Consider the following 25,560-nt stretch of genomic DNA (forward strand, 5'->3'; position numbering starts at 1 on the left):
CACCTAGAGAACAAAGAAAACCAAGCAGATTCATTTCTCCCCTCAAACCACAAGAACAAGATTCCTTCTGTGTGCGCCTCCAGTACGGCTGAGGGGAGCACTTGGCAGTATTTTGGGAGATGCGTTCAGTTTTGCCAACCCCTCCACACTGAAGAAACTCTAGTTCATGGGGCTTTACTAAAGATGTCCTGAAACAGAGTATTATCACTAGAGCAAAGGACAGTGAACCCAGAGAAGTCCATGTCACCTGCTATCTTCAGTACTAAGCAGCTGAGAGCATCACCAGCACTGTTATTTCCAACACCCTTACTGGTAAAGTTTCTCTGCAGGACATTTTAACACACAAGTTTACTGTGTGAAAAGTGCAATGCATTACACTCAGAGCAGATGCAATGTTTGAAATTAGTAGATTTTAAATGCAAACTATTTTCCTTTTTTAATCAAAATTAAACAGTAGTTTTGTGTTTCTACATACGTAGGTTCTGGACCTACAAAACCAAACTATTTTTACTGGATCTTCATGATTGTCACTCAGTGGCATTATCTTGTTTGCAGAAACAAACACAACAAAAAGATGTTTGTACACATGCATGCCTGCATGTGTAAGATTTGAGATAACAGTACTTTCTTTTGCCCTCTGGTGGCTTTCTGTGTCCCTACATGTATTCAAAGCCCCAAACCTAATTTTATAGGAGTCAGAAGCATTTCCACGGGGAAAATAATGTGTTTTCCACATATATTTCAATAGATTTGATTAAGAAATGGAACTCTTGAGATATTCAGGGGAAAGCCAAAACATGTGAAAAAAAGTGATATGGGATATTTTTTTCAAAGTATTTAATTTCAAAATGGTCAGAGACTATTTTAACCAACTTTATGAGTGCTCCTTTCCTTAGTCACTCATGCAACACAGAATATTTTTCTTGCAGTGGGAACAGTCTGACTTCAAGAAAATCTCTATATTGTTATGCTTGAGAGAGATTCTGCTTCCACATTTCATTTTTCCTCTTTGTAGTTGGAAGAATTCATCAAGCTTTATCCCAATGGATTTATAACAAGGATCCAAAAGGCTGAAGTTAAGAACAGAACAGACATTCATTGTGAGCTCCCCAAAGAGAGTTATTACTGTCATGGTGTAAACGCCTAGTCTACTTCTGATATTGTTTCAGGTAATTCCATGCCATGTCAAAGGTGAGAACTTCTGAAGGATCCAGAAAATTTGGTGGTCCAAATAGTACTGATGAACTTCACTGTGTAAAAACATCAGTTAATGCATGTAGAGAAAAATAATTTAAGCCATCCTGACATGATGCTGCACTCAGAACTGGTTGTTAAAACTCCCCAAATGCTCTTGGTATCACCACTGACAATTGTCCAAGGGTAATGAGCAGTAGCTACACAACACAGCAAAACATCACACATTTTTACAAAGAGTACAGAGAATAAAACAAATAATTATTTCACAGCTCCATAAAACACTGATACACCCATACCTCCAACAGAGCACACAATTCTGATGTTTGTATGTAAAGCAGGGCAAAACAGGATTGGGTGAGGGCAACAAACAAAGAGGATGGAGCAAGGGCCCTATTAGGAGATGTTCAAGAGGTTTCATTTGGAAGAACGGTGTCCTGGAAATAATTCAGTTCAGGAAATATAATTCAGGAATATAATTCAGTTCAGAAAAATAATTCAGGAAATAGAAAAGCAATGGTAAAGTTTCGTTTGTTTGTTTAAAATCCATTATAGACAAAACCTCGCAATACTAGAACTAAGTGGCACTCACCAAAACAATACAAGACAGGTTCAAAAACAAAGGGCAGGGAGTAAAGAGCAGGCTGAAATTTGACATTATAGAAGTGGAGAAGTGGAGAAAGATAACCTTGACTTGTTCAAAAAGATTAGATGCCAGTCTGTGCTGTTCCTACCCAGGATGTGCTGTTACTGCCCCAGGAGTCATGATACTGGTACAGATGAACCAATCTTTGTTCTCTTAGTTCTGGTCAACAAGTTGGTAAGACTATTTGGAAGGAAAACAAAAAGCCCTAAACACGTGAGAAGTGCCTAACTTTCACAGACACTGCAGCATGAAGGTCAACCACCTTACTGCACCTCACCAATTCACTCCATACCAAACTTTCAATAAAAGACAGAGATGGTGATATTATTCCTTCCCCCCTCCGCCTTTTTTTTTTTTTTTGCCTCTGTAGGCTTCCTGCCAGAACTGATAGCTATTGTCTGACAAAAGCTTTAATTGTAATCTTGATAACCAATTCCGACCTCCACCTCCTTGAAGCCATATTAGGTTCCCATCTCTCCTGATCTAATACGGAGAAAAGTAGGAATCATATTTCAGCAGCTCTCCGTCTGCTGCCCTCAACACCCACAACAGAAATGGAGAGGAAGCAGTGCTATGCCTTGTGATAACCAATTCTTAAAACAATTCACATTTCAAAACAGAAGGCATGGACAGGGAATGAAATGCATGCATTGATTAATTTATGTTCTTTTCTCAAAGTTCACATCATGGCATTACTACGTTCAGGCGAACTGCAAATAACCCATTATGGAAGAATGCAAGATGGAGAATGTAGCCTGGGCATAGTAAACTGCATTTTTATTTATTTTTAATGAAAAAGGGTACTGTATTTAAAAATCAGAAGACACTCCTCCACACTTTTCTTAGCCATTAAAGCTAAGTAACTGTTCATAAAAAATTAAAATTCTGAAATTGACTGATCAGTAGCTTTCCCTTCATCAGCACATACATCCTGGGATGCCAGTTTCCCTGGTTATCCAGTCAAGACAAGAAAAAAATCCAACTCAAAGGGAAAGGTGATAAGCAAAAGCTAGGGCTTTGTTTCCTTGCTTTAGGAAGTCAATAGAAGGGAAAAAACACAAAGAAACCAAACAAAAAACCCTCAACACTAGCTTTCCTTTCACAAAATGGTTTTCAAAATTTTTGCATTTACAAAGGCAAAAAGGAGACCTTCACTGATAGCTGTTCTATATTTTAAATAGCTCTGCAATTGATAGACTACAGCCACTTCTCCCCACTGTGAAAGAAATCTCTACCTTAATTAGCAACAAATATCAGACAGACCATATACAACAGCATATACTGATGTCAACATGAACAAACATCTGTTGTACTGATGACAAGTCTACCTAAGAATATGGAATAGCATGTAATAAGTTTTCATTTCTGTAAGCAGGCATGTATACCTGTCCAAGTACAAATGAATTTCAAAGTCATGTAGCCTGCCTAACCCCACTTTTTTTTTTTTTTAAGTTTTCAAAAGTATTTCAAGATTTGCCTCACTTCCGTGAGGCTGGGACGTAACATATATGCACCAAGTTGAAAGAAATTCAGTATTGCAAAGAAGAGTTCTCAGAAAGCCAGACTTTGTGGCTTATATCTTCTTGAAGAACCATTGTCTTGGTTTTAAGCAATTTTGTTTCACAAGTCTGAAAATGGAATTTAAAAACACTAAAGCTTTTTGATAGTTTAAACTGCTATAGGTGGTAATGAGATTTCAATAAATAAGAATTTTAAAGTATTTCCAGAGCTCCACAGGAATAAACTGATCTTATGCAAATTCAAAAATAAAAGTTTTAAAGGTAGTAAATTTTATGAGTAAATTAAATTATGATAAAGTGTTTAAACAAGTATTTAAAAATATAGTAGAAAAAGCAAGCAATAGAAGTCCTAAGATCAAATGCTTGGTAAGATATATGCATTTGTAAATACAACGTATCCTTCATCCTCTGTTCCCACAGAAGTTTTCAAGAAGAAAACTGTAAGAAGAATAACTGGTTCTGGCAATGTGTGCCTGCAGCCCAGAAAGCCAACCATACTCTGGGTTGCATCAAAAGAAGCTTGGCCAGCAATGTGAGGGAGGGCCCCCAGCACAAGAAGGACAAGGACATATTAGAGTAAGTCCAGAAGAGGACCACAACGATGATCATAGGGCTGGAGCACCTCTCCTACAGGCTGAGGGAGTTCAGGTTGTTCAGCCTGGAGGAGAGAAGGCTCTGGGGAGACCTTATAGCAGCTTTCCAGTGCCTAGAGGCAGCCTACAGGAAAGCTGGGGAGGGACCCTTTGTCAGGCAGTACAGTGATAGGACAAGGGATAATGGCTTTAAACTAAAATGTAGATTCATATTAGGTATTCGGAAGAAATTCTTTACTCGGAGGGTGTTGAGGCACTATTGCAAGTCCGTTGCAATGCTGGTTGCCCGGAGAAGCTGTGGATGCCCCATCCCTGGAGGTGGTTCAAGGCCAGGCCAGATGGGTCTTTGAGCAACCTGGTCTGGTGGGAGGTGTCCCAAAATTTACTTCAAAATAGGACATCTTGAATTCATCAGCATTTTTAGACATACCAGCACAGCACCTAGCAGTCCGGATCTTAACCACCCTGTTGCACTAGTCACTGGATAAATGCTGTATCAAAAGAATAGCCCTATTCCAAAATAGCATCTTCTACAGAAGCATCAAATTATCTCAGAAAAAAATAATTTGTCTCAGTTTTGTGGAATAACCCTCACAACAGAACTATCATACCACTAACATCAGAAGAACAGAAATTCTTTAAAGCTTAAGTTTCATACTTATCTTTATCGTGTTTTCTTACTATTTGTCTAACATCTCCCTGAAACGCATTCTCCAAAATAAGTAATTTGTATATTGTATAATGATTTGCAGGGGAGAACCATGACTTTTTTTTGGCAACTCAAAGTCCAAGCTGAGGCCAGCTGGCAAGGTAGCACTCACTTTTTTGCAAGGTAAGCTGATAGAAGGAGGCTACACTCAAAACTAACAGTGATGTTCTGGGACTACCCCTGGGTGTCAATGTCTCAAATTGCTAAACTGCACATGGGAATCTTAACAGTTTAACAGTACACACTATTGCAAGTCCATTGCAACATTGGTTGCACTGTTGTATGTATTCCATTACCTTGGCAGTGTACAGTGGTTGCTCTGTTATGATCCAGCTGCAATGCCATGGCCCTGCTCAAATTACTGGAATACATATGAAACCTTAAAATCTTAGCCTGATGTCATAAGACTATTCCTTTTATGCCACAGTTTTTAACTCCCAGCTAAAGATATCATTACCAGCAATACTGATATAACAAAAAAAAGTTAACTGTCTTATATCAAAAAATTACTATTCAATACTAAAATTATGGTCAGCAACTTTCATTCCTCACAAGCAAGCAAGCAAGCATTGTTTTGCTCTTAAATCATTATCAGTGCTGATATACACTTATCTCTGGTGACCAGCAACAGGACCTGAGGGAGCAGCATTGAAGCTGCACTGGGGGAGGTTCAGGCCAGGTGTTAGGAAGTGTTTTTTCACTGACAGGGCACTGGAACAGGCCCCCCAGTGAAGTGGTCAAAGCACTGAGCCTGCCAGAGTTCAAGAAGTATTTGGACCATTGTGGATTTATGTGGCAAAGATTAGGTACTAGATGGGCTACAGGGGTGACCTCTTAGAGCAGAGCCCAGCAGCTGCCCCTTGTCAGAGCAGAGCCAACTCCAGCTGGCTCCAAAGGGACCCACTGCTGGCCAGAGCCAAGAACGAATTTAAGAATGAATTTATTTCACCAATGATCTTCTCAGAAGGTGGTACGGAAAGGAAGAACATAAGGTCTCAAGAAAGTAGGGGGAGTTGCCATGGATAAAAAGATACAAAATAGAAACCAATAATCAAAAAATAGAACAGACATTTAGTCACAATAACAGATTTTTCTACTTACTGTCTTTAAGTGCCACAGAAAACACTAAATGCTAACACTGAAGAGACATCTTACTACTAGAACATTTTTACAGTATTCTCCAGAACCACCTGCCAAAAGGCTACAGACAACTTTGTACCTTCTTGCTTTCTCACAAGTGGTTGCAGCCATACACTTGTCCCTTAAATTACATCTCTTATTTGCTTTTGAGATCTTCTTCACTCAGATCTCCTTGTTACTCCAATTTCACTTTTTCCTTCACTCCTTCATCCTGTTTTTCAGCAAGCATATCCCCTATCAGACCTATGAGAGGTAACAGCACACTTAGGCAATGCCTAAGGTTACGCTCTTGAGATATGGTTATCTACTTTTGACCTGCAAGCACACCCTTCACTTGCACATAAAAGAAAATCATTTATCCGAAAGTCAGAATAGCTGCTTTCAAACACCTCCACAAAATTCACCGTTACAGTAATGCACATAATCACCTAGATCTGATGAGAGGTTCAGCAGGCAAACAGCATTTACTACCAACGCAGAATTCTTAGTCTGGATTAGACCAGTATTTTTTTATACATATATATATGTATATATATACACACATACATGTATAACATCTCTAAGTATTTACATACTTACCAGAAATTGTTATTTTTGGATGATAATTTTCCCTGAGCATATTATGATCTTTTACCTTATTTACTGGATATTCTCCTGTGCAGGGACTGTACTCAAGAAATTGAGGAAAAGCAATCCATTGCTGGAAAACTAGCATGGCTGCAAAACTCTTGAATTGTCCTACAGAAGAATCCCCCTGCATTCTCTTTTCTTTTAATGTAGTTGAAGTTTACTTTCTACAGCACAGAGAAGTGCTTGTTAAATATCCCATGTCAATTTTAGCAGCATCCTGAGGTGGCAGGTGAGAAAAGGGGAAGGATGCATAGAAGAAATGGGACAGCAGATTTAAGTTTTCTATGTGAAACACATGTTCAAGACACACGTTCTCAAAAACAACACACAACCTCTACCCACCCCTGTGCAACCACCTAACTGGGAAACGTTTCACATACTCTGTGACAGTGTATTATGAACTGGATTGACAAAAAGGGCATCATTCAGAAGTCAACCTATTCCCACGTTCTCCCCAACTTCATCTTACCCCAGAGATCTCACTTTCTTCAGCCATCTCCAGGCTTTCACTATTCACTTCACATGCCACATGCAAGAAGTTTATATTAGTGACATAATGTTTTTCCCTGCCTTGGGACACTGTTAGGAGTCCACTCAAATGCTTTCCTACTTAATAGAATCATAGAATATCCCAAGTTGGAAGGGACCCATAAGGATCATCAAGTCCAACTCCTCACACCGCACAGGTCTACCCAAAGGTCTAGACCATATAACTTAGTGCACAGTCCAATCACTTCTTAAATTCAGACAGGCTTGGTGCAGTGACTACTTCACTGGGGAGCCTGTTCCAGTGTGTGACCACCCTCTCAGTGAAGAGCCTCCTCCTGATGTCTAGACTAACATTCCCCTGCCTCAGCTTAACCCCGTTCCCACAGGTCCTATCAGTGGTGGTTACGGAGAATAGGTCACCTACCTCTCCACCCCCCCCTCGCGAGGAAGTCGTAGACCGCGATGAGGTCCCCCCTCAGCCTCCTCTTCTCCAGGCTGAACAGGCCCAGTGACCTCAGCCGCTCCTCACATGTCTTCCCCTCCAGGCCCTTCACCATCTTTGTCACCCTCCTCTGGACACTCTCCAACAGTTCAATGTCCTTTTTGTACTGTGGTGCCCAGAGCTGCACACAGTACTCGAGGTGAGGCCGCACCAATGCGGAGTGGAGCGGGACAACGATCACTTCCCTCGACCAACTAGCAATGCCGTGCTTGATGCACCCCAGGATATAGTTGACCCTCCTGGCTGCCAGGGCACACTGCTGGCTCAACTCACTTCTGGAGTTCCTGTAACTTCAGCAATACAGAAACTTCATATAAATAGCATTTCAACAGGAGACCATTTTGTAGAACAATGAAAAGCTGACAAATTATATCTTCCAAGCTACTCTCCTCTACCATGATCTACAACCTTTCTGGCATTTTACCTCATCACAATGAAAAAAATAATCTAAAGTAGGCCATGATGCTCCTTTGAATGCTGAAACAGAACTTCTTTCAGACTTTAATATTACATGTTAAATGAAATTCCTTAGGAAGGTGAATAGAGCTCTTGGATAGCTACCAAACACTTGCAGATTTGAAGACTAATTTATCTTCATTTTTATATTAATTTTCTATGTAGTATATCATTCTCATTGGTTTATGTCTTTCTTTGGAGATCACAGTCCTGACCCTCACCCCACCCCATCATTATTCTTTTCTGATATTTAAAAGTGTACTTCTACCAAGCTGTTATAACCTCCTTAATTACTTTGTCACCTTTCTTATTCATGTTTTTTGAAAGTGTCACTCCTGTAGCACTTTAATTTAGAGAAAGTAAGAAATTAACAGGCAATTGACTGAAGCAAGTCAGAATAACAGAAGGAAGTGTGTAAAGTTTCTAGGATTGTTCAGATGTAGATTTTCTGTTAAATACCACATTCTCCTTTTTATTACTTGGCTACTGTGAGAAAATAAAGTAACTTCTGCTTCACTAAGTACAGTAACTTTAAGATACAATAGACATTATATACAAATAAACCCATGTAGATTTTCAGAGATAAAGCATTAGCCAGTCAAAGTTCAACTGTAGCCAGCTCTTTGCTGCCTGTATTACCACAGCCCCAAACCCTATGTGGAATCATAGAACCATTTAGGTTGGAGGAGACGTCTTCTCCAAGATCATCAAGTCCAACTGTTAACCCACTGCTGGCAAGGCTAGCACCAGACCACGTCCCTAAGCACCACATCTACATGTCTTCTGAATACCTCCAGGGACGGTGACTTAACCACTTCCCTAGGCAGCCTGTTCCAGTCTCACAACCCTCCCAGTGAAAAAATTTCTCCCAATATCCAAGCTAACACCCCCCCAGTGACATTTGAGGCCATTACTTCCTCACACAAGAATCCATCATTTTGGCTGGTTGTTTGTTTTTCCTTCTTCTTCAAACCTAATCTGTATTATTAGAAGTTAAATTTCAAATTTCCAAGTTAGAAGATTAAAAAAAAAAAAAAAAAACATTTTTGGCTTAATTCTTATCAACATTATCTTAATTCTTGTCAACAGCAATCTTATCCTGCTCAAAAAAAAAAAAACACTTTGATTCAGTTGACTTGGCACAAGAGAGGGGAAAGATGCATCATTGTCACAAAACTGACTAGCAGTGCATAATTTCATCTAGGTACTAAGAACATTAATTTTAGAAGTCTGCTTCTCTCATCCTCAAGATATTCAGACAAGTTTTAATGCATCTGTTCCTCTTATACTTAGCTTCTTTCACACGTTTATACATCTTTCTCCCTACAATCTGAGCATGCCGTATAAAATACATCATTCATAATTCTTGTAGCACTCACAATAACAAATAGTTGCCAAACTCAAAAAAAAAAAAGTTATTTCAGTGTAATGATTGCCCAAAATAGAGGGAGACAATGTAAAATTACCATTTTGTTTATATGGAAGGAGTCGATTATGGTAATGAAACACATGAAAGCCATTAGGTTCACAGGTTGCACCATCCCCCTGCACCATCAAGGTTGTTTAAAACTTTCTAATAGGTATGTTTCTTCTAAACAGATGCTAAGTTAAACTTACATTAAAACTGATGTAGTAACAGGTAAGATTTTTGTATTATCTGTAGGGTTCTCATGCCTTGGTTACATCCAAACTACCAATTTTTAATGGCAAAGATAGCAATAACACAAAGCAAAAGGAAAAACCCATTTCAATTCTGAATTATCTAGTGGCTAACAGACAAAAGTTTTCACTAATATGGAAGCCTAACGATACTGTTATCGTTTGCCAGACTTTGTTCCTCAGTAGGGGTACCGATAATAATAAACTACACTAGAAGTTCTACCTGTTTATGCCTCTTTCATTCAAAAAGGAACTAAATGATTTCACATTCACAAATGGGGAAAAAACAGTTTATAAATTCAGAAAGTGACATCAGAAGATTCTATATAAGCATTGCTTATTTTGAAGGAAGTTTCCAGTTTTCTAGCTGTATGATTCAGGGAAAAATGTCTCATAACTGTAGTTTTGGAAGCATATGCTGCATATGCTGTACAAATATCACAATGCTTATCAGTTGCTGAAGTATTTGAGAGGGAAAAAAAATGAAAGAGACTTCCCCATCCAAGAGTATGTTTCAACTTTTCACCAACAGACACATTACATTAATTCAAGCCTCTCTCAAAAAGAATGGTAAAAGTTTCTGAACTCATTACATCAGCATCCTGTGCCATCCCATCCCAAACACAAAGGGCTTACATCTTACCATTTAATTCTTGATCTCACAGCTAACATACCCCTACTAGCTGAGTAGGGATATCACTTTCCCCTCACACAGTTCCTAGCAATCAGCAGAAATTAGAAAAATATTTATATTAATTCATATTAATATAAGCATTTTAATATATATAATGTATAATTTATATTAATATATTAAATATTAAATTATTTAGCTAAAATGTTTTACTTCTCCAAAAGAAAAGTAACAACAAATTGCTTGCATTTCAACACATACAGTAAGACTGCTAGTGTCACTTTTGACTGAGACAGTAGTATTAATGGCCACATAGTTTAAGAAAAAAGTGTGAACATACTAATATCACAGGAGATGATAACAACTGGATATTGCAGAAAGATTTTTCTGTGTTTGAAGAATTTGGTATCACTTAAAACAAAGAGTAGCTACAATCTGGGGAAAATGAGCCTAAGAAGTATTTTTGTCTTGAATAAATCACCTCTAAAAAGAAAATTAATCTCTTGGCCTAATGAGAGCAACTCCAGATGACCAAAACACTAGAACAACAAAAAAGTCAGCAATCTATGTATTTTTGTACCACTAGCTGTCAAATCATTTTCAAAAATTAATTGAGCATCAGAAATCTTTACAAGGCAGGTACACACTATTACAGTTCAGATTTTATCTTCTCAAAAATTCTTACATAAAAGATACACCCCTCTCCATAGACAATAAACAGGGATCTCTAAGAAGTGCTTTTCTGTTCGCACCTACCACGCTTTTTTCTTTGTGAAGTAACACAGCATAACCAAGATGTGAAAAAAAGATCCTAACAAACTAACTATAAGCATGAGAAAATGAAGGAAAACTTAGTCTCTTCCCCAATATCCAAGACAGATTTCCTCAGTTTTTTCCACAAGTGCTTCACCTTATTTCATTAACTCAATTCTGTGATCTATGGCTTGCAAAGTGTGATTACACTTTCTTCTCTGCCAAGTTTTACTACTTAGTAGAGTAACTTTGAGAAGTAGCTATTAGCAATGGCCACATATCACTAATTCATTCTCTCAGTTTCAACAGCAGTCAAAATTTGCCAGAAGTACAGTGCTCAGACACAAGAGGTGGTCCCAATACCTATAACTGTTCCTGACAGGATCTCATTTGCCTGGTGCTTCAATAAGGGAGAGAAGTTAAGTATCTTAAAATAAAAAAAAAAAAAAAAGCAGTACATAAAAGGGTTTTAAAGGTTTTGATTGTTTAATTTGGTTGCTTTGAAATAAGTTGAAATAAGTTGCCTGCTACACTCTGTATTCCTTATTACTAGAACCCTATGATGTGTGCTTTCTGCTCCATACATTGCTATTTAGAGTCATCAATAAACACTTAAGAATCAGATCTTGTTCTCTGCAGAACTTTTATGGCTGATGATTGTGAATGAAAATGCATGAAGTACAGAAAGAGAAATTTTAAGTGTCTGGCTAGCAGACATACTCACTTAATAAGCTCTATCCCAAAGAGGCTTTTTCTTTTTTTAAAAAAAAAATATTGTTATAAGGAATGTTCCTTATAGCATTCTAGAGTAATAAGTCTTAATACTCCTTCCTAAGAATGGAGTATATTTATTTGTGGTTATTACACTGTCTAAAATAATTTGAGTTCAAAAACAGACAAAATGAAGAGTTAACATTTCTTGATGATCTTTGTGGGTCCCTTCCAACTCAGGATATTCTATTAAATAGGATGTTACATAAATTAAATACCAGAGTTGATAATCTCTCATCACCTTGCTGTTGTGTTACACGGGGGGGAAATAGTGCATGAATTCTATGAAGTCTTTCCCACTATACAGCAATTTTTGTTTTGTTTTAAAGAAAACACACAACAATGCTTCCTCCCACACCCCCCCCCCACACACACCACCACCAAATTCAAATTGTAGGACTTCTATTTCAGTCCAGAAGACAAAGGAGAACGAAGTAGTCTTGGAACCCTCTTTCTAACACAAAGTTGAACAATATGAATTTACAGATCTGCAGCTGACAGATGCATGAAGTCTGAAACCCACTACTTACTCTATTTTCAAATTCTTAGACTTGCTTTATTCCATGAAAGAACACACTAATATATACTAGAAGAAATATTTATTCAGGTTGACAGCACAGATTTCTTGCTTGTCAGAAAGAAAAAGTACCCCTTCCTCAAGTGACACAAGGGGATTTTTCACACCTCCTAACAGAAAATCTTCACACTTGCCTTGCCTAGGAAAGGCACCAAGATCCTTAATCTCAACAGCTGTGCACTTTGTGTTAAGTTACACCAGGAGAACTCCTACTGTTTCCAATAAGATATTTAGGTAATTTTTAGTTCTCTGTGGGCATGTCTGCATTAAATATATGACAAACAACACCATATACAGACTTCACCTGCAATTTTAAAGGAACTTGATGTTGGCAAGATGCTGTTTGGAAAGACATTTACTTTCACTTTCAAAACCAAGCATATAAAACAATAAAAAGAATGAAGCCTAAAATAACAGGAGTATATTATTTGAGATGCTTTGCATTAATCAGGTAAGCAATACTTTGGTTTTGCTGCATTGTTTGACATGAATGCAAACAGACTTGTAATCAGGATGATCTAAGGATAGGAGACAGACCAGGTATAATTAATGGCACAGACCTTCGAAAAATGCCTGTGTTGGTAACTTCTATTTTAAAGTGTTTAAACACAGCCAGATGTTCCATTGTTGTGCATTCAAAAAAAATCAAAATACTTAAGTTCAAAATTGTTAGAAAGGACTTACTTTTATTGTAGCAAGTTGCAAGTACACCTTTATCTGCAGGACTGGCACTAATGTGCCAGATTTCACCCACTTGATGAAGAAGTACATTTTTGTTTATAATGTTATTTTCATCATCAAAATCTATGATGTGAATCTGCAAATACAATAAAAGAGAACATTAGGATTTCAAATGTTTTCCTGTGGGTCTTAATTATACATGATGACTGCACAAAACAATGTAATGAAAATTTTATATCTGATATCTACTTTAATTAATTGTTATACTAACAATTTAGCATATTATCGATTTCATGCAGGATAGACTTTTCTAGAAAAAAAAGCCTTTTCTCTGTTTTGATGAAATACCATGTTTACTCTTCTCAAATTTGCAACTTAAAGCTTGAAAGTGATTTTTCATATTACAGTTAATAGTAAATAAGCCACTGGTATTGCTATTCAACGCTTCCAGCAATAACCAGAAGTAAGAACATCACAATCCTTAGTCTAGATGCCTGCACTAATCCTGTACTGAAGTCAAATTTAAATAGCCTGTGAAGAAAGAACGGGAGAGGGGAAAGGACTGTTTTGAAACACAAGTACTAGAAACTCAGAAACTTTGAGAGTTTACTTCAAGCAATCCTACATCTGTACCAATATTTAAAGCTGTACCAATTACTAAAGCATTTGGAAATATAATATACTTTAGGCTATGTGCAAAAATAAAATGCTGAACTGAAAGATTAGAAATATTTGGTTTTCTTTTTAAAATTACAAGCTCTATGTCTTTTAACAGTTATGTCTTAGTCTTGTTTTTCCTCCCTGCTGTTGCTGAATTTTTTCTACAGCTGCCTCAGAAATAGAGGAATTTGAGAAAGATTCCAGCCTGACACAAAACACACAAGTAACCTCAAGGGACTAATACCAGTAAGCTCAACAGTGAATTCCAGAAGACCCACATTTTTTAGAGAGTTGTAATCTCATTAACAATATTATACACGTTTTTTTTTGAAATGGCTGAATTTACACGTTACTTCTTTCCTTCTCCTCCCAAACACTGTCAGCAGCAACAGCTTCTTCAAATATCATGCCGGATCTCATCACCTGCATTCTTCTACTCCGCCATCCCAGGCAGATAAGCACTTCTGCAATTGATTAGGAAGCTGCCTTTTCAGACTGGACTCCATTTGTTGTCCTAAATCTGCAAGTCTACACAGGAATCAGGACTCTATCCATCTCCTGCAGCAACTGCATCTCCATCTTCCTGTCCAACTTAAGGTGACCTTCATGCCTTCCATAACTCTCCAGAGTTATGTCACTCAGATTTATCTATAGTTCCCTTTTATTTTGGCTTTTTTTTTGATCTACTCTTTGTGTCCTAATTCAAGAGCTTCTGTCTCTACAGAGGGTATACTTGTTCATCATTAACAATCACTAACTTGATCACCAGACATCACAGCCCTCTGTACTGTTCTTATCAGATGTGTTTTGATGTTCCGAATAAACTTTTGATTTGAATTGTAAAAGAGCTATTTTATTTGTGAACAAACTCAGAACTCTGAGGTAAAGAATAGCAACATATTTACAACCTTAAGGCAAAGCTTTCAACAGGATCAAGGCATGAGGAGCAATTCCTATTATTTTTATACAGCAAAACCATAATTGGCTTTTACATCTCAAAGTGGATCCCTCAAATTTACTGAATCAGATATTTAACAGAAATTATGTGAAATGTGAAGATCTTACTTTAAAGTTAAAACGTTAGTTTTCTGCACAAGGCACAATCAGATCTGCTTAATTGGTTTGTTAACTGTTAACTAAAAAAAAGGCAGGGGAGGGGAAGGAAACCTTCCACTGGAGTCTCCTTCAGCAGCTCCACCAAAGTCCCCACAGGTAGGCTACAAATCAAAATTCCATTTTCTACACTTGCACATATTCTGTGCCTGCATTAACCACATTAAGAAGGTCACTTGGCACAGAAAGTAAGGGACTGCCCTTTACCCCATCTGAAGCCCTTTAACAACACAGGTAACCAATTTCTCCTCTGCTGTTATACTTCTGCCTCAGCTGACATCACCAATAGCTGGAGTCCCTGCTGAAACACAGAACCAACCAATTAAAGGTCCAAACTAAAACTTTAAGGAAATATGGAATTAATTCTTATATGAGGGTATCATTTATAACCTTTTGAGTTGAAAACCGCTATCCTTTGCAGCATATCAAGCACCACAGTCTGCCAGTTCTCCAGCTTTACACAAAGAAGTGAAAAATTCCAGATATACCCCAGTGTTCTTTATGCTATTGATCCTCTTAACCTTATGGATTTGAATACATAATAAATTTTATTTACCACATGGAAATGCAACTATGCTAAAGATAAAAAATTCTCACAGAATTCTCACAGTACCAAGTATGGTACCAGTATGATGCCACAAAGACAAACACTAGCAGAAACAGTCACCTATAGTAGTTCTTACACAAGCTTCAGTTCTGCAGGTTGTCTTCCTTCAGTTATTGAATTCCTGGCTTTCTAACTTTTCCCTGTGCAGTACAGAAGTGAACCTCACCTGGGGTAAATCAGTGCAGCATATGGACACTATAGATGAGGATGCCAAAAACAGCAAGTGTAAGCCTATAGGGAGAACGTCCTTAATGTGACTGTAGCGTCCTGATTAAAGAGGTTTGTTATCCTAGTTCTAATGGAAGGCACCTTTCGGAAGTGAGCAGTTTTGTTATCAGTATCTGCACAAAAGAAGTTACCTGTCTGCTGTAATTATGCTGGGAAAAGCCTGAACCCAAGTACTGAGGAAAAAATGTAAAGATTTGAAAGAGAACAAACTCATTTGATTCTACTAGAAGTTTGGAGAAATTACAAGTGACAGAAATGACTGTTGCAAGGAGACTAGAACTACTGCTTTCAGAACAAGATTACTCTTTCTTCATTAATGCAATCCCCATAATTCATTTTCTTACATCAGGCTCTCATGGGCTGCAGAGGAGACATGGGAACTGTTTCAGCCTGACCACTGCCATGCTCTGTGCTTACGCAATGCCATGCATTAAGGTAAACCATAAAAGTATTTTGGATTCTAACACCCAAGACTGCAGATAACTGGGAGAGTTCTGAGAAAGAGAGATCAAAAAACAATGAAGTGCAGTATGTTTCCTGCATACATTTCCAAAAACAGCCGGTAAATGCATCAAACTAAGAACAGTGAATGAAGCTGCAGTTCAGTTCTCACAAAAGCCACCCCTGTAGCCTCCCCACTACTCTCATCCACCTGACACCTACACCCAATACTGTTTTCTAATTGTTCTGACAATCAAGATCTCCTTTCAGTATGAACACATTCAAGGAATTTTAGTCAAAAAAAAAGAGATTACTATAGAATTAGAAGTACCATACTCAACTACAGAAGAAACAGCCCAACAGAAATTGAGCCAATTTCCCTCAAATTTTAAACTTATTGAGTTTATGATCAGAAGGTACACAGCTGATAACCAATAACTAAAAATGAAAAATCCAGTTTATGAAGCTTCACATACACAGAATTATGTGCATGCCAGGAGTCCCATCAGAGACAATCATGGATTAAACAATTTTGTTTTACTTTGTATGTCTTCCACGGCTTACGGACAGCTCCAGAGAATCCAAAGATTTAAATTCTCTAAAACACAGCAGTTGCTTCATTAAGTCAGTCTGATTTAGTCATACAATTTAAAAGATTTTAATCTTCCAGAAATATACACATTAACTTGCATTTCTTACCACTATCTTTGTACCCTACTCACAGAAGTCTTGAACTTGACTATAACTTAAAGTTCAAGCTGATGTGGGGAGAGGGGGATAGAAGGAAGAAAATTGAAAAATATGGGAACAACATTAAAACAAGAAGAGGAAAAAAAATTACAACTGACATTTGACCAAAAATTACCTGATTATCATATCTAAGAGATTGTGTCCCAACCAAAAATCTTATTGCATCTGTTTCTGCTGTCTGAGGTGTTAAAGCTCGAGCCTAGGGAAAGAGAAAGCCATCAGAAAAGTCCAATTAATACAACCCATTAACTTCAGCAAAAAAATCTTTAATGTCATATATCTATCATTTCAAACATTATATTCTTACGATTTGCACAGTTTCCTGCCCTTTATGTCTATTTTAGTTAATACATTTTTCTGGAGTTTCTCACATTTGTAACGTGCATGGAAGACACAAGTCCTAAATGTATTATCTGGCCTTCATCATATGTGAAAACATTCATTGTTAAAACAATTCTTCCAAATCAATTCCCCTTCATGAATCAGGAATGAAGAAAAACAAAGTAAAACAACTCTTAAATACGTTGGCTATGACAACAAAACAAGAAGTTTTTCTTGCAGAAGGTTTCCCCACCACTGCTCCCCCCCAAACAATTCAGACTGAAGAACCCCAAATAAAAATGAAGCCATCCTTTTTTCTCAGTATTAAACACCAAACTTAAACAAAATTTACAAACAACACCTTTATTCTTTTTCAATTCTAGACCAGTAAGAGTTGTCTGAATGACTGGAGAATAAACTTGTTATTTATCTACCAAAATTTGTCATAATCCTACGATTGTAATGTTAACAAGAATGCTAGACTCTTCACCTTGCACTAATCACAGTCTTGAAAGAAGTAAATCAAAGCAGTTAAGAACTTCCTATATATGGAAGGCATTGAGAAATAAACGGTAGCTTGAATAATAAACCATATTAAATCCACAAGAAACTAATAATTCATAGTTGTTAGTTTGTATTAGTCACTAGTAGCGACTCAGCCAATTTTGAGTTCACGGGAGATAAGCAGAATAAACTTACTCATAAAGGCATTTCTAGCAACCATAAATAAAGTAGCATATATCCACTACTCTCCCATATAAAAAATAACCTAATAATGAATGTATTATTATGGTGTTTGTTTTTTTAAACCAAAAGGGAGAAAAAAAGCCAGACCTTTGCAATTCATACCCTACTTAGCACAAAATAGTTCAGATTTCTTCATACACTAGAGCCTAAATGGTAAGCAACTACTTCAGGACTCAGGTAGCTGCAGACTGGCGCCGTGTACTGCCCTGGTATTTTGCAGCTAGCCAGTGATTACATTCTGTATTCAGGCCCATTAGCTTCAGGATAGTCTTGTCTAAAACTTACAGATTAATATCAAAAAGATGCCTAGAAGCTTGGAAAGATGAATTTCAACTAGATCACAATACATATACTTAAAACAACAATGTAGTTCTAGCATAGCGACTTGAAGAGACTGATTTTTCTTGAACAAGGCAAAGCAATCCAGGCCCTTGTCTGGCAGACAACATTAGTAAGAATAAACTCATTTTTCAGAGCAAACTCTGAAATTCACAGAGTGGATACACATTTCAGATGTAAGATAAAATGTAATTTAGACATTGTAATATTTTGTTCTATCTTGAGCATAAAAGGTTTTAAAAAGTAACAGCTTAACAAGTGTAGGCTAATAATGTAACATTTATATGGGTGGGGAAAAAACTCTAGAGAAAGTGGTTCAGTTTGTGCTCAAAACACACTCAAATGTAGATCATAGACCAGTTTGAATCCATACTGATGTGTTTCTGCTCTCCTATTTATACAGCACTTACCTATAACAAGCCTAGACAGCATTCCTAACTGACAGAAACAATAGGACTTAACCAAGAAGATGGCAGAAAAGCTTTTTTGTCTTAAGAAGCATTTACATTTACAGATCTCTAGCAAAGAGCTTCTCTTTCAGACCTCCTTTCAATTACACTAAAATTAACACTAGAAGTAAGCCAATGGCAACGTGTCTCTTTAAAGCATACAAGCTTCTTCAGTTTCAGCAGAAGAGGCCACCAGGATCTTTAATAAAATAAACAGGGTTTTCATTTTTCAGCCTTTTCCAAGCCTTTCAAGTAGATATAAAGTTTTTGCTTTCAAGAATGAATCACATTAAACACAAAATGCCCAAACTAAAATGGTAAAGTACTGTTTATTGTCCGTCATAGAAGACTAAAACACCCACATCCATATCCAACATCCATATAGGGTTCAAATTCATCCATTGTTCACAAGTAAGGACAATCTGAATCTTGAAATGAGTACCATTATGATGGACAATCTGGTATCTCATGGACAAATATATGTCTAATTTTGTCTACTTGGAGTTACATTTTGAGAAAGAATGTTATTTCAACAAGCAAAGCCACTGAATAACCCCTGTGATGAACCAAGCCTCTGCATTGGGAGCGCTGTCAAAAGACTAGAATAAAGTGCCTCAGATTTGCCATCTTGCCCAATATTCTGTCAGAGCAGGTTGCAATTAACATCTTTCAAAAAGCATCTCGCCTCTTGGTTGCAGCAATTAGAAACTAAACAAAGAGTATAGTATAATGAGCATCCATTAATCTACCAATAAAGCTCTCTTATACAAAGCCAGTTATCTGCAGAACACTAAGTTGCATATAGACCTGAAAGGATCTATATCAAAAGATATTAAAATTTTATTTACCAAGAAAGTGGACATGATGCATGGCATCATGCACTGGCCAGCAAAGCCCCACCTAACTGGTACTTCTAGACAATGCAACAACCTAAGTAATTAGGTAGCCTCATTTTTAAAGATGGTCTAAGACTAGGAAAAAAGTTATTAACAAGGCATCGTGAGCTATGAAGAACCTTTAGGTTACACCTTTGGTTACAAGTCTAAACTTCTTACCCACCGTGAAGTTCAGTCAGGAACCTCTATGTACAAACATGCATGGCTTAAACCAGGGAAAGTGTGTTATAAGACTGGAGTGATACTGCAGCAGTCCAGTTGTGATCAATATTCCCAACCAAATATTCTAACAGCCTAAAAAGAAATTTAGGGTCCTCTGGTGGGAATCATTAGATATTCCTCAACCTCTCAGTAACAGAACAGCATTGAAATGAGTAAGAGGAATGAGATTTAAGCACTAAAAGGGGAAACTTCTGTTTAAAAAGGCTTTAGCAAAGCCAGGAACAGCAGTCAGGGTGTCTGATCAGCATCCTCGTACCCTCAGCAGATCAAGCAAGCAAGGGTTAGTCTTGTGTCCTAGCCTGCCAGTGCAACACCCAACTGGATTTTATTTTAAATGGGAGCAAAAGGGGCAGGATAATGAGGAATTAAGAACTTCTCTCCCTCCAACTGGACATCAGAGTGGGACTGAACTTGTCCTGGAGAGCACCCCCGCCTTGAACAGCCAAGAAACAAGCCACCAGCACCTTTCTGGGGCTCTCCCCAGCCTTGGGCCAGGAGCCAGATTTTTTCCACTGTGGTTTTCTATAAAGAGCTCATCCACCTGTCCTGCCACAGCTCCCAGGCAGTACCAAACACTTTCCCAAGCTGAGAGCAGTGCTGTCACCAGTGGGTGTGGAAGAATGAATGCATCCATCAACTAAGGCTTCTGGGCAAAGGTGTTGGCCCACCTTCATAACAGGCTTCACCAAACTGGATGTGTTCTTGTATGCCCAGCAGAATCAACACAGCAAGATGTCCTGCCCAGACAGAATCAAGCCAAACATAGTGAACTGGTGTTTTGTCATTTACTGCACCCTAAAGTACTTTATAGAGCCGTAAGTTACATACCTGAAGAGGGAAAAGCATATGAATGAATACCAAAATAAAAATAAGAAGCATTCATAATGCATCATCTGTTCCCAAGATAGTAAAGCTTCCATGCTTTTAGTAGCAAAAGTGCAAGTTCTGAATAAAAATTATACCACTATCATAACAGAAAGGAAACAAAACCAATACCATTGAAAAAAAAACACCTTGGATGAACAGAGATAAAAAGGAGAAGGGTGGTGGTAATGGGGTAATGGAGGCATGAAGGCTCATTGGGGTGGTTATTAGTTACTAAAGGATGGGTTTTTCTAGAAGAGAAAAAAAAATTAGTTTCATATATGATCTGAAACCCCAACGTTAGCATTTCCCACTGAGATGGAACATCTCAGATTAAGATTTCACATCACCTCCCCATAAGCAAATATATAAATAACAATTGATATAGAAAACATTCCCCCCAGTAAACACACAACTAGAAAGGAAACGTTGTCTACTCCATTACCAGAAGGTAAATCCTTCCTTTACTATGTGGATTGAAGGATTAATTGCAGACATGGGAACAAGACCAAGCACTGCTTATGGATGTCCACACTCAGACTGCAACTTGTGAAGTTATACATTCTGGGCTTAAATTTTGACTGACCTGAAATCTAGGGGATTTGGTTTAGAATCATAGAATATCCTGAGTTGGAAGGGACCCTTAAGGATCATCAAGTCCAACTCTTGACACCGCACAGGTCTACCCAAAAGTTCAGACCATGTGACTAAGTGCACAGTCCAATCTCTTAAATTCAGACAGGCTCGGTGCAGTGACAACTTCCCTGGGGAGCCTGTTCCAGTGTGCAACCACCCTCTCTGTGAAGAACCCCCTCCTGATGTTAAGCCTAAATTTCCCCTGCCTCAGCTTAACCCCGTTCCCGCGGGTCCTGTCACTGGTGTTAATGGAGAAAAGGTCTCCTGCCTCTCGACACCCCCTTACGAGGAAGTTGTAGACTGTGATGAGGTCTCCTCTCAGCCTCCTCTTCTCCAGGCTGAACAGGCCCAGTGACCTCAGCCGTTCTTCGTACGTCTTCCCCTCCAGGCCTATCACCATCTTCGTAGCCCTCCTCTGGACACTCTCCAACAGTTGAATGTCCTTTTTATACTGTGGTGCCCAGAACTGCACACAGTACTCGAGGTGAGGCCGCACCAGCGCAGAGTAGAGCGGGACAATCACCTCCCTTGACCTACTAGCGATGCCGTTCTTGATGCACCCCAGGACACGGTTGGCCCTCCTGGCTGCCAGGGCACACTGCTGGCTCATATTCAACTTGCTGTCTACCACGACCCCCAGATCCCTCTCTTCTAGGCTGCTCTCCAGCGTCTCATCGCCCAGTCTGTACGTGCAGCCAGGGTTTCCCCGTCCCAGGTGCAGGACCCGGCACTTAAATTCAGCCTTAAATTCAGATCTTTGCAGTCAGACTATTACCACTTCAGCAGCAGTTACTGCCCTTTCCCACTTAATAGCAGAGTTAGAACAATAACTGAAGTGGAACATGAAGTCCTCCTTTGTTTCACTTTATTTATTCAGCTTAAACTAATCCACTGTTTATATGAAGTGTTTAAAGGGAGGGTACAGATAAGAGCATGTCTGTGTTCTTCAAGGTACACAGCAAAAAGCTGAGAGGCCACAAAAACAGGTTTGCAACATAGGAAGATTTAGACTAGAACTCAGGAAAAAAATGCTCAGTGATGGATGTCACACACAAGAGCTATGTTGTGGAATCTCAACCAAGAAAATGATCAAAGCTCAGTTGGACAAGGCCCTTAAACAGACTCATCTATTGAATATGCTTTGAGATGGGGGTTGGAAGAGGTGACCTCCACAGGTCCCCTTCACATCTAGGTCATGCTGCTGTACTATGAAAAACTCTTGCAGAAGTAATCAGAGGTGGTCACACAATTTACAAAATCTTTCAGTAAAACTACACAGATTGTCATGACAGCTCCTCTTGATGTGAGCTAATATATCAGATTTCCATCCCTATCACCAATATGGTTAGTTATGCACCCACTAGAAGATCACATCTTACTTCTAACAATGTGCTTACTTCGTTTTAGCAAAAAAACAGTGCTGATGTGTCCCTGATGTTGCTTACTTCAAAGATGCTAATCCACTTTCAAAAGCTTAACATCACTTCACACTCAGTTCAGTCTGTGCCAGAGAACTGGATAATTGCCTAATCTGCAGCAGAAGAGAATGCCAGAACTGCTAGAGAGCTAGATATCTGGTAAGCCTACAACTAGTGTTGGCAATTTACTGACTTATACCAAACTGCATTGCCCTTTGTCAAAGACAAAGGTGCAGATGCATCTCCCTGTCAAGAAAGGATACTCATTAGGGAAAAGGAAAGTAGTATAAAAAAATATTTTTGAACTAGTTCCAAAAAGATTGAATATTGATAGTGATAAAGAGTTAGAGTTTGTAAAAGTTCACATAGAATCATAAAGGTTGGAAAAGACCTCCAAGATCATCAGGTCCAACCATCACCCACTAAACCACATCCCTAAGCACCAGGTCCAACCTTTCTTTAAACACTCCCAGGGACGGTGACTCCACCACTTCTCTGGGCAACCTGTCACAATGCCTGACTGCTGCTTCTGAGAAGAAATGTCTCAGAATTTCCAACCTGAAGCTCCCCGGCGCAACTTGAGGCCATTCCCTCTAGTCTTGTCACTGGCTACCTGTGAGAAGAGGCCGACCCCCAGCTCCCTACACCTTCCTTTCAGGTATTTGCAGAGAACAATAAGGTCTCCCCTGAGCCTCCTCTTCTCCAGACCAAACAACCCCAGTTCTCTCAGCCACTCCTCACAGGACTTGTGCTCCAGGCCCTTCACCAGCTTTGTAGCCCTTCTCTGGACACGTTCCAGAGCCTTGATGTCCTTCCTGTACTGAGGGGCCCAAATCTTAACACAGTACTCAAGGTGCGACCTCACCAGAGCAGGGTACAGGGGGATGATCACCTCCCTGGTCCTGCTGGCTACACTATTCCTGATACAAGCCAGGATGCCATTGGCCTTCTCAGCCACCTGGGCACACTGCTGGCTCATGTCCAGGAAGCATCGACCAACACCCCCAGATCCTCTTCCTCTGCACAGCTTTCAAGCCACTCCAAAGCTCTAGCCACCTGAAACATATCCAGCCGCAAGAAACTATGTGAAGGCTCAACCGACTTATTCCGATATATTATTAAAAGACCAAATTTAAACCAGCACAAAGAAAGTCTTGCTACATCAAACTGAAGTAACCCAATTATTATTGTCTATTTGTGGCCAAATTAAGATGAAAGAAATAGTGTATCACCTAACATGAACTGGCTACCAGTTTGTAAGAAGACTTATGAAAATGATTCAAGGAAGAAAGGACCAGAAGTTTGGAAATGGTTGTGCACCTTATTGAATCAGATTTCGTGGAGCATACTGCAGGCAAAGTACAAAGATCCTGTGAAGTGCAGGAAATGGTCAAATTGCCTGATGAAGGTACAACAAAGCTTGAAAGGGAATGAAACAATGTGTTAAAGAAGAAAAAAATCCTCACATTGCCTAGACGAAAATTAAACTTCCAGGGAAAGACATTTAGACTAAAACTAGGAAGACCCAATCCCAGCAGGAACACTGATGATGAAACCATGGAAGAGAATATGGTGAATGAAGAGGTTGCTATAAGCTGTGGGGAAAACAGTTTTTCCCCTCCAGTGATGGGGAAACAGGTGCAGCTACACACCAGGGAAAAGGTGACCCAAGAGCAAACTGCAACAATCTAAGGAAACAAACAAACACAGGCTTGGGCAAAGACTTGACAAGGAAACAGAAGTACTCATCAGGACAAACCCAATCTGTCAAAAGTTATTCCTGTCAGGCACACACGCGTAACAGATCCTATTGCATATAGTAGGATTGAATATAATACAATATGATTGTAATTGTGGTGAAAAGAATAACAGGCTCAAGGTGAATGAAGCTTTGACACCATGTAAGAGTTGCTCTCGTCTTAGAAAGAGGTCTTGAAATGCACCACACAACGGACAAAGAAGACAACTGCAAATGCACAGCAGAAATACACATTTATTTATGTAGTGCAAAGGGCATGTAAAAATCTAAAATAGAAGTGTGACTAATAGCAGTAAGAAGTGGTAGAAACAGCACTCATCATGCCAGAACACAGGAAAGACCAACTGGAGAGGGGGCATCACACAACGTATGTGTGATGTTGGGCAAGAAGGACAGAATGATGAAACCCTCACAGAAAGCAATGCAACAGAGACTGCAGAGAGAGGAGACCTTGGCAACAGCAAGAGATGATCCAGAGGATGACAGTGACAAGCCTCTAAAAGATAAAATTTGGTTTAAAGTGAGTATATTGGGCTGTTACTACTTATGTTGTTAATACACAAAAAGAAGAAAAGTCAGTTGAGTAATCTCAATACTTCTTCACCTATTTTGCCTTGCTGACGCATTGCACTGGTTTGGTATCAGCAAACAAAAACACTGCCCCTAACACATGAATATTTGCATTAAAGGCAATACAATCAGAAGAATATGTGCAGCCCATGTATCATCTGAAAATCATATAAACAATCTGCACTAACAAGCAGTGTAATTGCAATACAAGATATAAAGGACAGTATTTGGTTTGCAGCCCCCAAATCTGAATTTCAAGTCATTTGACCATCTGCTTATGCTCAAAACCAGAAATAGCCTGCAGCTACTTGCAGGGGAGGCGGAGGATAAGGGCAGGCTTAGCTGATGCCACATTCTGGAAGAAAACAGTTGTTCTCCCACCCCAGAGAAGCCCCAGACTTATGGCATGCACAATATTTTCATCTTCTGGCATATTTTCAATTTTCAAGCAGGTATACCTTGCTCTTTAGTAAAGCAGAACACCCTTGCTTCTCCCGTCACAGCAGGAGACCCTCCTCCACCGACTGTCAGAAGGTACAGTGAACCTACCAGAGAAGATGCTGGCAGCACAGACACCCCTAGCACTCTG

At 38.9% G+C, this 25,560-nt stretch overlaps 1 protein-coding gene across 2 annotated transcripts in view; it reads right to left on the reverse strand.

Annotated features, from left to right (window-relative positions):
• Positions 1–25,560, reverse strand: part of EIPR1 (EARP complex and GARP complex interacting protein 1) — an 82,421-nt gene that overhangs the window by 52,997 nt on the left and 3,864 nt on the right. For both annotated transcript variants that reach the window (XM_035320986.1, XM_035320987.1), the window contains exons 2-3: positions 16,866–16,949; positions 12,955–13,087 (exon numbers count right to left, since the gene is read on the reverse strand). In XM_035320986.1, the coding sequence (XP_035176877.1) occupies positions 12,955–13,087; positions 16,866–16,949 (217 nt within the window). The remainder of the gene's footprint in view (positions 1–12,954; positions 13,088–16,865; positions 16,950–25,560) is intronic.

The sequence above is a fragment of the Oxyura jamaicensis genome, chromosome 3, assembly GCF_011077185.1.
Source record: "Oxyura jamaicensis isolate SHBP4307 breed ruddy duck chromosome 3, BPBGC_Ojam_1.0, whole genome shotgun sequence".
NCBI classification, from domain to species: Eukaryota; Metazoa; Chordata; class Aves; order Anseriformes; family Anatidae; genus Oxyura; species Oxyura jamaicensis.